The sequence below is a fragment of the Trachurus trachurus genome, assembly GCF_905171665.1.
Source record: "Trachurus trachurus genome assembly, chromosome: 12".
Classification (NCBI taxonomy): Eukaryota; Metazoa; Chordata; class Actinopteri; order Carangiformes; family Carangidae; genus Trachurus; species Trachurus trachurus.
Genome location: NC_139908.1, coordinates 2455755 through 2470931, shown reverse-complemented (window position 1 = coordinate 2470931; position 15177 = coordinate 2455755). Strand labels below are relative to the sequence as shown.

Genomic DNA, 15177 nt, shown 5'->3' with positions numbered 1-15177 from the left:
GAGACTCAGGAATAATGTTCATATAACATGATGAACTCACCAACAACAATAGTACAGCCAGAGTATTCGCATTAAAAATCTTTTTTTGCAGACTGTAAATCATGTTTATGTTTTGAATTTACGTGTTGACAATGTTGCGCCACCCAGCCCTCTCTCCCAGTCACGGCAGCGTCATGGCATTCTTACATATGGCACCTTTAAAAAACATGGGAGACCAAAAGCATGAGAAAGTTGTTTTGTAAACTTTTTAGCACAATTCTGTCTACTTGTGTTTGTTTTCTAAGTTGATCCTTCAGGGCCACCGTAGTTTTCTGTACAAGTAGGAGACGTGTCCTGTCCCCAACGTAGCTACTGTTAAAATTTAACATTTTACAATCAAATATTTTACATTTAAAGGATTAACGAGGAGTTTTGGAAAGCAAAGTTTTCACACTAAAACTACATTTTCCTCTGTGCGCACATGGTGAAATTCTTGGACCGGTTCGAATCCTGCGCCGGGCAGACCTTTCCTTCCCCCTCTCTCTGACTCCCCCTTTCCTGTCTATCACACTATGTACTGTCAAATAAAGGCGAAAACTTAAAGGGACAACGAGGAGTTTCTATTTGGTTATAAAAAAGTCTCATATTAATGTGGATGAATCTCCGTTACCACTTGTTAATGGTCCATTTTAGATAAATCTATGGTTTTGTCTCTATGGTTATTTTGTTATTATTAGTGGTGGTGGAAACGCTGGTCGAGCCGACCAGCGTTTCTTTACTTTCGGTTTCGTGGCGAGTCATGAGAATAACGCTGCCGAATCTCCGTTTATGGCGGGAACTACGACGGTATGTGATCGTCTTCCAACCTCTGACTTTAATTCTTGATGAATGAAAACATGAGTCTGTCTTGCACCGGTCAAAGAATTTCACGGTGCGGAGGCTCATAAATGTAGTGTGGAAACACTTCGCTTTTCCAAAACTCCTCATTGTCCCTTTAAAATTTAACATTTTACAATCAAATATTTTACATTTAAAGGGACAACGAGGAGTTTCAAAAAGCAGAAGTGTTTTCACACTACATTTATGAGCCTCCGCACCGTGAAATTCTTTGACCGGTGCAAGACAGACTCATGTTTTCATTCATCAAGAATTAAAGTCAGAGGTTGGAAGACGATCACATACCGTCGTAGTTCCCACCATAAACGATGCCAACTAGCGATCCGACGGCGTTATTCCCATGACCTGCCAGGCATCGTCCGGGAAAGCTAAACTAGGAAATGCTGGGCGAGTCGACCACTAAATAATAATATCAAAATAACTATAAAGACAAAACGATATATTTATCAAAAATGGACCATTAACAAGTGGTAACGTAGATTCATCCACATTAATATGAGACTCTTTTAGAAGCAAAAGCAAACTCCTCGGGGGAACTTTAATGAGAAAATGTGATTTTGAAAAAACAAATTCCAGTCTCTCCAGCTCTAATATTTGACTTTATGATGATTAATGGATCATTTTTTCTTTTCTTTCTTTGTTCATGCTGTTTTACTGATACTTGTTAATGTTTTTCATTCCTATAAAATGTTTTAAAGACGTTTGTTGTTTGATTTTGTTGTAATTTTTCTTTATTTCAACTAGATATTATGAATTTACATCATTGTTTTGAGTTATGACGTCATGTTTTAATTGCGTGGACCCAATGGAGCAGCAGTTTCTGCTTCAGTACGGTGGCTGACGAGGGTCCAGATAAAACCCGACAGCGCGTCGACTCTTCTCCTGAGATGAGCTGCGACTCTTCGTCCCGTCGGCTTCTATCAGAGTCGACACATGTGGAGACGCCGTGGAGACGCCGAGATAAGACGAGAGACTCCGCGGCTCCTTCATCTCCACAGGACGGAGGAACTCTCCGTGGGAAACGAGGTGATAGCGGTGAACAGGAAGTAGAGGGGCACACAGGAAGTGGAGGGCGAGCGTGGGAAAATGATTCTGTCCAACTTCCAAGACGTGTGTCAATCAATAAGAATATCGCAAGTTAATCGCACGTTTTTTCCATTCAAGGGTGGGAGTGTGTGTGTGGGGGGGTTTCTGAACGCTGGATGTCACGGTTTACCCCCATTTCGCACACTGGACCTTTAACATTAGAGCTGTAACTAAGAATAAAGTCGTACATTTATGAGAATAAAGTCGTAAATTTACAAGAATAAAGTCATACATTTCATACGAGAAAAAAGTCATAACATTAGTATATAAAAAAAAAAAATTTGAGAATTTTATTTTACCACTTTTTCTAGATTTTTTTAAAAACTTTTTTTTGAGAAAGTTTACCATTTTTTTCTAGAAAATTTGTATTGATTTTCTTTTGTTGAAATCTTATCACTTTTTTCTAGATTTTTTTTTTTTTTTTTTTTTACTTTTTTTTGATAATTTTTACCACTTTTTTCTAGTAACGTTTAAATGTTTTTGGAGAAATCGTACCTCTTTCTCTATACAATATTCCCAAAAAATTCACATCATCGGCCCTAATTTGAATGTACATTGACTAGAAAAGTAATTTTCTTCAGTCTCAGAACAAATATTTGTGTATTTCTGGTGTTTGCTTCAATTTTCATTTTTGTCTAATTTTGATGTGAAAAAGTTTGAGAACCACTGCCCTATTCATTAGTGTCTAACAAAAGGTTGTTAGCATGTAGCTAACTCTTTCTAAAACATGTATGTGGAAAACAGCTGAGTGTTGCAAATGTGATTATTATTATTATTGTAACAATAAAAATAAGAAAATCTATATTAAGTTGCTAAGGTTTCCCCGCTACTTAGAAGCTAATGCTGATCAAGATGCCTTGGAGCGGCAACAGGTGACAAATAGCCTATTATTTATTATCATTTAATCTCATGCTTATTTTCTATGTTAATCAATTAATCTTTTGTATTGACAGAATAAAGTCACAGGTGACGTCGTTAAAACGGTGACACAAACTTTCTACAGTGTTGAGGAGAGAGAGAGTTTCCAACTGTCACTGTTTCTGTTTCTGTCCTGGTTTATTTCATGTTTGTGTTTTAAAGGATTCATCATCGGCCTCCTCCTCCCCCCCTCCTCCTCCTCCTCCTCCTCCTCCTCCTCCTCCTCCTCCTCCTCTTCCTCCTCCTCCTCCTCCTCTCCCCCCCCCCCCCCCCCCCCCTCCTCTATCTGAGGCCGGTCGACAACAACAGGCCTCTGTGTGTGTGTGTCGTCCCTCAGGAGCCTGAAGGTGAAGTCAGTCGAACCAGAAACACTCAAACACTCTGAGACTCTGTGTGTGTGTGTGTGTGTGTGTGTGTGTGTGTGTGTGTGTGTGTGTGTGTGTGTGTGTGTGTGTGTGTCGCCTTTTCTTGGAGCCTTGAACCACACGGTTGTCACAAAAATAAAAAATAAAAAATAAATAGAAACCCAAACAGCGACGCAAATAAATATTTTCTTTAAATAACACGACGGTTTTGGGAAAGAAAACATAGTTGAGGACGAACGTGTAGGAAAGAGAAGAGGAACACGATGGAGGAGGAGGAGGAGGAGGAGGAGAGGCCGACCTGGATGATCCAGACAGGGGTCAAAGGTCAACAACACTCAGCAGCTGCAGCTCTCCACTCTGACCAGCAGGGGGCAGTGATGCTGCTGTGATGCCGTTGTAGAGGAAAGGTGAAATTAATTTGTGATCTTTCTTCTTTTTTCTCTCAGTTTGTTATGTTTTTTCCTTGTCTCTTTCCGTTTCTGCTTCTTTTCCTCTTTTCTTTTCCTATTGGTTGATCTGTTTTAGTGATTTTGTATTGCAGCGGAGGATTTTATATAATTATGCCCTTTGGGTTTCTTTTCCTCTCCTGCACAATTATTTGCCATTGAATATATTTTTTGTTTTTATTATTGTGCATAGAATAAAAATAAATCAAGGAGAACAGAGGTTTAGGTGCAGAAGTAGAGCCCAAAGAAGTAATAAACAGATCATTTTAAATCTAACATTAATAAGACCAAACAAGAATATTTCCTCTGGGAAATTTTGATAGGACCACGGGGGGCTACTGCTGGTTTTGCCATCTCTGTCAACATGGGAATCAAACCCACGACCTTAAGGTCAAGACAGACCAAATTACAGCAAAACTAACGATCAAGAAATAACGACAAGGGAAAAAACTGAAAACAAAACTGATGAACGATGAAAAAGATTAAAAAACTCCACACACTGAATTACACAGCGTTTAACTTGGCAATTAAAGACTATTTTATGAAAACTTAATAATTGATTAATGTATGTATTTTTTATTATGAATTGGAACTTTTTTAAAGATTACACAGAAAATGCTCCCAAAACACAGTGAGTGATAAGTGAGAAAAGCAAGATATAAAGCTTTAAAAAAAAAAAAAATCTTAAATACAACTTAATACAATAGCCTATAAAAAGAATAAAGATGGGATGAAGGTGAAGTTGAGGTTATTGTTGTTGTTTCAGCCCATTATAAATTAATATTTTGATTAAACAGTTGTTGCTTCAATTTTAATATATCAAATATTTAAATTTTGTATTGTATATAAATTAACATTTTAATATATTAACATATTATTTATTTTACTTGTTGGTTATGACCTTTTATTCCCTGGAGGGAGTAACTGTAGTGTAGATTTTGTCCGGCAGGTGGCGGTGACGTCATGCGCGCTGGTTGCAACCACCGGAAGTAGAAACAGTAGAAAAAGAAGAGAAAGAAGGCGGCACTGATTTGTTTTGACGGGACTCCTCTGCTCCTCTGTTTCTCTGTTCCTCTGTTTCTCTGTGTTTTTCTGCAACAGTGTTTTATTTTAAGACATTTAAAGTTTCCAGACCCTCCGACCATGAGTCCGTCTCTGAGGTAAAACCACCTGAAGCCGCTGGTTTATCATCTTTATCTACAACAGCTCGTTTTATATGGAGCTGCACAAAGGCTAGTTGACGTTAGCACGGATGGCTAACACGGGTTAAAGTCAATTATTATTATTATTAAATATAACTAATACATTTCTGTGACAGTTAAACGACACTACGGACGTTTTTATTATCGCAGACGTAAAGTTTCAGAAAGAAACATTTCCTATCAAACCCAGAGAATATACTGTATATGTAGTTAAATCTATTCCCAGTGGTTTGATAGAACTAATTAAATCATATGTAACTTAATGAATGGAATTCAGTTTATGAGTTACAAATGTACCAATAAACATATTAGGAAATGCTTTTACAACAGAAGGAGAATAACACCTCCTGGAAAGGTTTATTAAAGACATAAACTGGCAATTACATTTTTATTATCTAACATAATTTGAGAACTACATGTTAATAAATTGTTGCACAACTTCTATCCAACACATATATAAACATTTCTAGATTTTCTGTGACTGATGATAAATGCACTTTTTGTAAAACTGAATCTGAAAATATCATACATTGATTTAATAAATGTTCATTTTGTAGCTATTACTTTTTGGATGGACTTAGAGAAATTTTAGACAAAGGCAATATTTTTGTTTTTTCTCTCAAAATATTAAACATAAAATTGTTAACCTTTTTATTTTATTGCAAACATCTTACATCCACAAAGCTAAGATGTTCAAAACGACCCCATTATTGCCACTTCATATAGCTTCTCTTATTTCTATTTATTGAATTAATTCTATTATCTTTTATTATTTTTCATTACTGTTCTTTCTCGTTTCTTATTTCATGTTTGTCTCATTTTTTTGCAAGTTGGCAATGTCTTATTGTATGTATGTATTCTAAACCTACTGTTGTACTTTAATGTCCATTGCTGAACATAAATAGAGATTGTAAAAAAGAAAAAGAAAAATACTTTACATAAAGTTCACGTACTCCTCGGAGTATCCTACTTCTTTTTTTATTTTTTTATTTTTTTATTTTTATTAGACATTCAAATGTATAATGCAATCCTTCCATGTAATCAGATAATATGTCATTTTATTTTAAAATATACTCTTTTTTTTATGATGATGAGTGAGAGCATCTTTAATTATTTGGACACTAGTGATCCTTTTATTTCCTACTTCTAAGTTGGGAAGTCACTCTTCTGACTTCGGTGTGTTCATCATGAGCTATAAACCAAAACACCTGTCAATCAAATCCAGGTTTGACAGGAGGAAATGTTGCTATTTAAATGAGATGTGGTTTCTTTTCTAACACTTGTGCCTGTATATTTCCAGGTCGGAGCTGACAACGGTGAAAAAAACCAAACGTAAGACGAGGACGGAGCTGACGGAGGATCAGAAACATGAAATCAAAGAAGCTCTGGAGTTGTTGGACAAAGACAAAGACGTTGATGTAAAAGCGAGAAGCGGAGACAAAAACCAAAGCATCCGGTCGGAGGAACTCTCCATCGACCTGCGTGACGACATCGTGGCGCGGCACAAGTCGGGACAGGGTTACAAAACCATCTCCAAAGCTCTGAGCGTTCCCAGGAGCACGGTGGCCTCCATCGTGGTCAAGTGGAAGAAGTTCGGAACGACGAGGACGCTGCCGAGGGTCGGGCGTCCGGCCAAGCTGAGCGGCCGGGCCAGGAGAGCGTTGGCCCGCGAGGTGACCAAGAACCCCACGGTGACGCTGACGGAGCTGCAGAAGTTCACCACGGAGATGGGAGACCCGGCCGGGAAGACCACCATCCTGGCCGCGCTGCACAAATCAGGTTTCTATTGTAAAGTGGGGAAGAAAGAAGCCGCTCTGAGGTGAAAGACGGGACAGGACAGGACAGAAGGAAACTATGATGAGATGGAAATCGTTGATCCCAGAGACACGAGGCGCTCCGCTGCTCCTCACCTGGATCACACCTGACCTCTCAGTCACAGGACAGACTGACAGACAGAAGGAAGGAAGGATTAATTCAGCCAAATACAGAGAGAGACAGAGTCCATGTGACCTGAGCCCAGAGCTGTTCATTCAATCAGAGGCTTTAGTCTCTGATCCACAGAGCAGCTCTGAAGGAAGCTGAAGACGGAGGTTCACACGCCTCAGATCCAGTCTGACACCCCTTCCTGACATACAGCAATGTGACAGCGAAATTATCGCTTGCGTTGTCTCTATCTGGACGACATTTCGCGGCGGTGTCCCGCCCCTAAACACTTCTTATTGGTTGATAAGTCCACGCTGCTTCCTGTTGACAAGCTAGTTATCAGAGAGAGGAGAATATGAGGAAAAAACACTCAAAGATGTGAGAAACGGCAACCAGGAAATGCCAGGAATCTCAGAATAGCGCCGCAAGTTTGTGTAGCTACGTCCCTCGATAATTTGATTGGTTTGGATTCTGAACCAATAGAATATACTCGCGACAAAATCATCACGCTGCATATCAGGACACCTTCGCGCGAGTTTTCGTCGCCGCTTCGCTTGCTCGCTGTTATGTCAGGACGAGGTGTGACAGGACGGAGACTAAACCAACAAGACTTGAAAACTCTTAACTTTATGCCAAAGCTTCCACAGTAAACTGGAATAACTTTTGTAACTGAGAGATTTCAATTTTTTATTTTTTATTTTTGAATAAATTTGCAAAAATGTCTAAACGTGTGTTGACTCTTTTTAATAGATAGAAGAATACAAATACTGTACTAATATACCACATCAGAAGAAAATTAAATTGTCAATTTTACCACAAACATACTAGATAGCAGCCAGAAAGTAACTTGAATGTACAGAGCGACAGTGAACTCATCATCGTCTTTACCTGAATGTATCACAAAACAAAACCATCTCATTATACATGAACATATACTGTAAAACGACAAATAAAAAAAACTTTTCCAAAAACATTTATAAAGTAAGAATCTAGATAATTAATATAAAACTATAATAAAACAACACAAATATTCACTCATTATTGAACACACTGTTGAGTAACATCAGGAAAGATCTTTGTTTGTACAAAAACAAGTTTTGGATGGACACTGACTAGGACTTTCAAAATAAAATCTTAACACCATAACATCATTATTATTTTCATTACAGATAGATAGATAGATAGATAGATAGATAGATAGATAGATAGATAGATAGATAGATAGATAGATAGATAGATAGATAGATAGATAGATAGGCAATAAATACATAGATCAACATGCAATAATAACAATTAAAAATTAATAATATGCAGTGATAATAAACTGTAAATATTCATCAAATAGAGAACTTGTCATGTAGTCGATTTATTCATTGATAAAAACAACATAAAAGGTGCAAAAGTGTTCGAGTATCCTCTAAAAACCGCATATTTCAGTTCAGTTGATTGTCAATAAAGTTTCTGAAAAAAAGATTTCGATTCGCTATGACGTTGACCAATCAGAGCGCAGCTTGCTGCTGCCGGGTAACCGCCGACCAATAGGAAGCGTCTGTGTGGGAGCGCCGCGGATAAACGGTTCTGTGTTGTTGTTGTGTTGTCGGTCGGAGCGGAGCGGAGCAGCGGTGTGTGTCTCTGTGTGTAGCCGCTAGTCACGTCTGTTTCTCGGGGTTTTTATCTGGATTTCCCGCTGAGGATGAGTCTGTCTCTCAGGTAAATAACCCATAAGTCCTCCTTAACAGCTCAGTTTACTGGTTTTAACGCTGCAGCGGCGGTTACACGGAGGCTAGGCTAGTGCTAGCTTCACTGTACAGTATGTGTTATTGATTTATTATTGTAAAACAGAAGCTATTAGAGTGTATGTAACAGTATTTAAATATGATAACGCTTCGTGTGTGTCTGTGCATGTGTTTTACTAGATAGCTGTAAGTCCAACGGTTCAAATGGCTGCCAGCTGCTGGTGTTATTGACCTGCTGATCGAAAAGCAGCGAAATCCTCCTGTTCGGTGGAATAAAATGTTTCACCAATCGAAAACTGTGATTTAAATAATATTTAGCATTTCAACAGGCAGTGCAGTGACTCCAGACTAACCAGGAGCACAGTCCCCACACCCCGTAACTTCACATTTTAGGAGCAAACAGAAACTTTTAGGGGCACAAATCAACTTCCAGAGCAAATATCCATCCTGTGATGACAGAATCCACATTCTTTGATTGTTAAAAACAACAAACAAACAAAAAATTTACTGGTTGCACGTACAATTAATGCACTGATCTTGATCTCGAACGGTGGATGTGTGAGAAACATAATTTCGTTTTTATGTGAGGCATAAGAATGACAAATAAAATCTATCTATCTATCTATCTATCTATCTATCTATCTATCTATCTATCTATCTATCTATCTATCAGTAAAATTAACTTACACTGTCTCAATTTTTGCGGCAAAATGCCTCCAGTTAGGGGCAGTATAGTGGTTTGTGATCTACTGTAGACCTGATCCAATGTGGTAAAATCACAAATCTGAACCTGAGTTTCACAGTTCATCATGCCCATGTTTGAAGGAGTAAGTTGTTTGTGACTTAGAGCTGCTTTATTGTTTAAGGTTTCAAAATGTCAAAGTGGATTAAAAGTTATTCCTTTAGAATTAAAATGTCTTGACTCCCTGTCAAATGAATAACTGGGTTACTTTTGTCATTTAACTTTCTGCCTTCAGCTTATTTGACTGAAATGAAGCCATCCCTGTGTTTAGATCAGAGTATGTGTCCTGTCTGACACAAGATGAACCTGTCGACTATCTAAAACTCTAAATTTTTCAGTTCTGCTAATACACATTTTGTTGTAGTGATGAATCTGGTGTCTGTTTTTTGTTTTGTTTTTTCCAGAACGGAGCTCGTGGGCGACAAAACCAAGCGTAAGAAGAGGAGGGAGCTGACCGAGGACCAGAAACATGAGATCAAAGAAGCGTTTGAGTTGTTCGACACCGACAAAGACAAAGAAATCGATTACCACGAGCTGAAGGTGAGTAAACACCACGACATAAAGAAGACAGAGGGACACAGGTGTCACCATGTTTACTGATACTGTCTGATGTTCTGATCAATATTAGATTAATGTATCAAATGTCACAATATTTCCCTCCATACACTGTATTTTATAATATCATAACATCATCTCACTGCTTTGCTTTCTGAACATTGTTCCCTGGAACATAAGAGTAGTATTAATGTATATTGATATGGATATTTATGTAGTATATAGATAGTAGTATATCTAGTATATAGATATTTATATAAGCCATGATGAGTAGAAAGGGATGGGAATTTGAACAAAGTGCATCCTTCTTCCTACTCCTTTTTCAACTTGTGCATATTATGATTTGATGATACATATTTTTTTATTTAGACACATTCGTTCAAAATGAAATTAATTCATTCATTCATTCAACATGACAAACTAAACTTCATCCTGCTGTTCAGAAGCAACTGTTCACACCTGAATCACAAAATACATATGAATATTATCTGTTCCAAGTCGACAAAGACAAACAGAGACTCACTCTCCTGTGTGGAGTTAAACAGCTCAGTGATTTATTGTTCCTCCTCCTGGTGCATTAAAGGAAGTTGAGTTCATTTATTTAACAAACCAATGTGATTAAAAACAGGTTTTATTCAACTGTGTAAAGACTTAAAATGCTGCTGATAGAATCAATACATCGACCAGGAAGAAGCTCTGATCTTTAAGTTTATTATTGAACTGTATGTGACAGTGAATAACGTCCAACAGGTGGCGATGCGCGCGCTCGGCTTCGAGGTGAAGAAAGTCGACGTCCTGAAGATCCTGAAAGACTACGACCGCGAGGGAAACGGAAAGATAACATTTGAGGATTTCAACGAAGTCGGTGAGTTTCACTTCACCTCAGCTGAGTCTCTGCTGCTGCTGCTGCTGCTGCTGCTGATGATGATGATGAGGATGATGATGATGATGATGATGATGATGATGATGATGATGAACTCCTCCGTAGTGACGGAGCGTATCCTGGAGCGAGACCCGAAGGAGGAGATCATGAAGGCCTTCAAGCTGTTCGACGACGACGAGTCGGGGAAGATCAGCCTGAGGAACCTGAGGAGAGTCGCCCGGGAGCTCGGGGAGAACGTCAGCGACGAGGAGCTGCGCAGCATGATCGACGAGTTCGACGCCGACGGAGACGGAGAGAGTAAGTCATGAAGACCCAGGTCAGAGGTCAAAGGTCAGAGGTCAACATGGAGGGAGATGAAGGAGGGAAAACATGAGGACAATGTGCACTTAGATTAATCAGTTTTTAAAAGGAAAAAACAAAAACATGGGTGCACCAGATTGTAGTCCTTAAAACATAAAATACACACAATGTTCTGTACATTCCCACACTCATCACATAATACACACCGTCCTATATACAGTATATGTATTTTAAAAAGAGCTATTAATTACATGTGCAAATAGCATCAAGATTTCACTGAAGAATCGAGTAGTAATACCCTGACCATCCAGACTACATCATGAACATGTCTTGTGTGTCAACGAGCGGTAGACCTCGGCTCAATCCAGGGGGCGGGATGAAGGCTGTCTTTCAAACTGCCTCTGCACCAATAGGGTAGCACTACGACCAATCAGAGCAAAGAGCAGGATGACGTCGGTAGATTAAACTTATCTTAAACATATCCCGTCGGCAAAACACCAAATACATCCTTCTTCTAAATGAACGACTTCAGTGCAGTTTCTTGCTCAACTTTTAAAGAAAATGACAAGTTTGATTCTTTCAAAGTCGATGCCATGAACGCCGATTCTAACGATTCCTTTGCCAAAGCCATCTATCTTCTTGTCATGTTTTTCACCGTTGCAACTCGCAAGTATGTCGTCATCAGGGCCGGCCCCTGGCATAAACACTCTATGCGGTTGTTTAGGGCCTCAGCCGACAGGTGGGGCCACATGATCAGAAGGTACTGGGGTTCAATTCAAGTCATTTTAACACTGCGGTCGGCGCGCGCGTTTACGCGACAGTCTTGATATGTTTTTGTTTATATTTCGGTCATTTTATGCCGTAGAAACGCGGTTTAACTGCTCCCGTGACCGAGGGTCGGCTCTCCTCTTTCAAATACACCCGCCCTCGATGACCTACGTTATTCACAGCCAGGGTTTGAGAGCCAATAACAGAGCATAGTGCACGCAGCGCCCCCTCTCACTGTGCGTAATTGGTTGAATCCGTTGTCCGTCAACTTGAGCATACGTGATTGGTTGAATCGCCTGTCAGTCAACTTCGGCCAACCAATTGGCACTCTGGGATCACTAAGGTCCTTCCTATCACAGTTTTAGCTCCATGGTTTACCTACAGCGGCTGGCATGGAGAGAGACGGCAGAGGAGACCGAACCTGTCAATTAAAACAACGGTGAAGCTTCAAACCCGCAGAGAGAGAGAGAATCAGTGATGACGGTGCGTCAGACGCTGAAAGTTTTGACTCATCTGATGAGCATGATTATTTAAAAAAAATATATATATATGAGAAAGTTCAGACTTAAACTCAGCTCCAGCTCTGTATACAGACCTGTTGAGCTCTACACTTTTTTTTTTTTTTTTTTTTTTTTACCTTTCACACAGCACAGACACAGTGACAACACACATTATATGAACAATGTAAATTGTGTGTTTTCCATTTATTTCATTGCACAACAATTCCATTTATTTAGTAAATATTTTTGTTTTAATTTCTCATTTAAAAAATCTGATGAAGCTTTGAAGTCAATATTCAGCTTCTTTTATCTCACATTTAAGACATTTGGTGAAAATAGAATGCCAGAATGACAACATTTATGCTCAAAAGGCGATTTTACAAAATTTCATTTTAGACTTGTTTTCTACACTTATCTATTACTGTATTCATGTCCTATTTCAAGCACCAAAATTTGGCCTAAATTATTTCTTTATACAGTGTTCTAGGACAAATTGGCCTCAGTGTACTTAGAGCGGAAGATTAGACATAAAACACTTGAGTATTGTTACATCTGTCTATTAAACATGTCTGTATTCAGTTTTAAGCAGTGTATGTGATTTGGTGTTTGCGCTTAGAGTGGGCCACAAACAAAAATCTTGTTTAGGGCCACCAAAATGCTAGGGCCGGCCCTGGTCGTCATGGCGTTAAGCCGCCCAACGACTCTCTAAACAGATAGAGCGCTGTGATTGGTGAACAAACGGTGTTGGAGACTCAAAAAGTTCCTATGGCTCATTTCTAGACCTACGGAGCAAAGAGATCTGCTGCCACTAGGGTGCAGCTACATTTCTAGGCTAGTGTAGTAATTCAAATGTGTATGAAAGTTAAGATGTGACATTAATTTTACAAAGTGCCGGTGGAATAACACAAAGCTCCAGTTCAGATCAGTTTGATCTCAGAGTCTGGTCATGAATCAGCAGATTATTTACTAAAACAGTCGTTAGTCATTTTTCACCTCCTCCTCCACTCAGACTCAGTTTCACTCACTTCCTGTTTATCACAGACAATATGAAGTCATCATGGCTGAAAATGTTCTTTGTTTTAATTTATATATATTATATTATTTAAGTTTTTATTAGTTAACTATTGTTTTTATTGCAGCTAGTGAGCAGCTTCTTGTCCCCTCCTCTATCTTCCTCTTGTTCTTCTCCTCCTCCTCCCTTTTCTCCCCCTTCTCTTCTTTTCCTTCTCCTCATCCTCCTCCTCTCCTCTTCTTCTCTTCCTCCTCTTGTCCTTCTCCTTCTCTTCTTCCTCCTTCTCCCCACCTCTTCTTATCTTATTCCTCCCTTCTATTCCTCTTCTCCCTCGTCTTAGATTAGATTAGATTTCTTTAGTTGTACCCGCAGGTAAATTTGGCTCGCACTCACAGTGAGAGACATTCATACAAAACAATACAATAAATAAAAAACAGTAAAATAGCTACACACGGAGCCTCTTCTCCTCTTCCTCCTCCTTCCTCTCCTCCTCCTCCTATTAAATTATATAAAGTTTTTATTAGTTAACTATTGTGTTTATTGCTGCTAGTGAGCAGAAGCATGAATGGATTTCCTCTGGGAGATTAATAAAGTGATTGTCTCTCTGTGTTTTGTCTGGTAACTTTAACCAACCAACCAAAATCTCATCAGTTCATCTTCGTGTGAAAGTTTGTGACAAACATGAAGAAACTCATTCACAGTTTCACTGAGAATAAAACAGACAAACGACACAACGTCTCTGATGGTTACATTAATGAACTCATGGTTGTTTCCTGACTGAGCTGTTTCTCTCTGTCTCAAATTCGCTTTATTCTAATTTATTATTAATTAATTTATTCACTTTATTCTATTTACTCTCTCTCTCTCCTCAGTAAACTCGGACGAGTTTCTGTCCATCATGACCGGAGACTCGTGAGGCGGCGTCGGAGCATTGGAGCGTCGGAGGAAGCTGATTGGACGTTTGTGTCGGACTCTTTGTTCACACAGAGAAACAGACTGAACCAGTGTGATGATGATGAAGGTGAAGGAGTGAGGATGAAGGTTTGTCCTGAGGGCCGAAGGCGGTCGACAGGTTGACGGTTCAGATGACAACGAGCTGTGAACTCCTCACACACACACACACACACACACACACACACACACACACTCTCCTCTGTGTTTCTGTTTGTGGTTAGAGAAGTTTCCTGTGACTTCAGATCAAAGAACCAAACGAGTTCTGATCTTCAGATGTCGACGTCGTCGTTTTGATCCCTGATTCTTCTGTGTCTGTGACGTTTTTGTACTGTGCAGTTTTACATGTCGTCAGTGTTTGGATCAATGTCGTATTTATTTTGTACAAAATAAATCAGTTTACCAGCAAAAAGCTTCGTTTAGGTTTTTACAAACAAAACTCTTCAACCTGCAGCGTCTAAAAAACACAGGGCGCGTGATATTTATGAGCTCAGAATTGAATTTTATTTTGTTTTTTGTTTTATTTTTAAATATATAATTTAAATTTTATTGAGATTTTTTTTTAATTATTATTATAACCTTTATTTAACCAGGTTTGTCCCATTGAGATCCAAGATCACTGTTGCAAGAGAGACCTAAGAATGGCAGCACATAAAGTTAAAAACAAACAGTTTCAACACATTAAACATAGACATAAAAAATACAAATAACAATTGAATTTACAAAATTAGTTAAAAATAAAACTCAAATAAAACATTTGCACTCATGAAACCTGTATATAATGGGGTGAAAAATTGACTTAAATACATTGAGATACCTGACTCTGACTGCAAAATTTTCCATTTGTTGGAGCAGAAAACCTAAAATCTTTCTTCCCCATTTCTGTTCTGACCTTAGAAACAGTAAAATGTAAA

At 38.8% G+C, this 15177-nt stretch overlaps 2 protein-coding genes across 2 annotated transcripts; both read left to right on the top strand.

The window, feature by feature from the left end:
• The first annotated feature begins 4747 nt into the window (after positions 1-4747).
• On the top strand, positions 4748-6983 carry LOC310994828 (uncharacterized protein). Its single transcript, XM_083983685.1, has 2 exons — positions 4748-4851; positions 6194-6983. Exons 1-2 carry the CDS (start codon positions 4835-4837, stop codon positions 6714-6716), a joined length of 540 nt encoding a protein of 179 aa, XP_083839811.1. The 5' UTR covers positions 4748-4834; the 3' UTR covers positions 6717-6983.
• Positions 6984-8378: 1395 nt separating this feature from the next.
• cetn3 (centrin 3) lies at positions 8379-14537 on the top strand. Its single transcript, XM_083983686.1, has 5 exons — positions 8379-8526; positions 9699-9834; positions 10600-10714; positions 10838-11029; positions 14185-14537. The coding sequence occupies exons 1-5, from the start codon at positions 8510-8512 to the stop codon at positions 14226-14228; spliced, it is 504 nt and encodes a 167-aa protein (XP_083839812.1). The 5' UTR covers positions 8379-8509; the 3' UTR covers positions 14229-14537.
• The last annotated feature ends 640 nt before the right edge of the window (positions 14538-15177 follow it).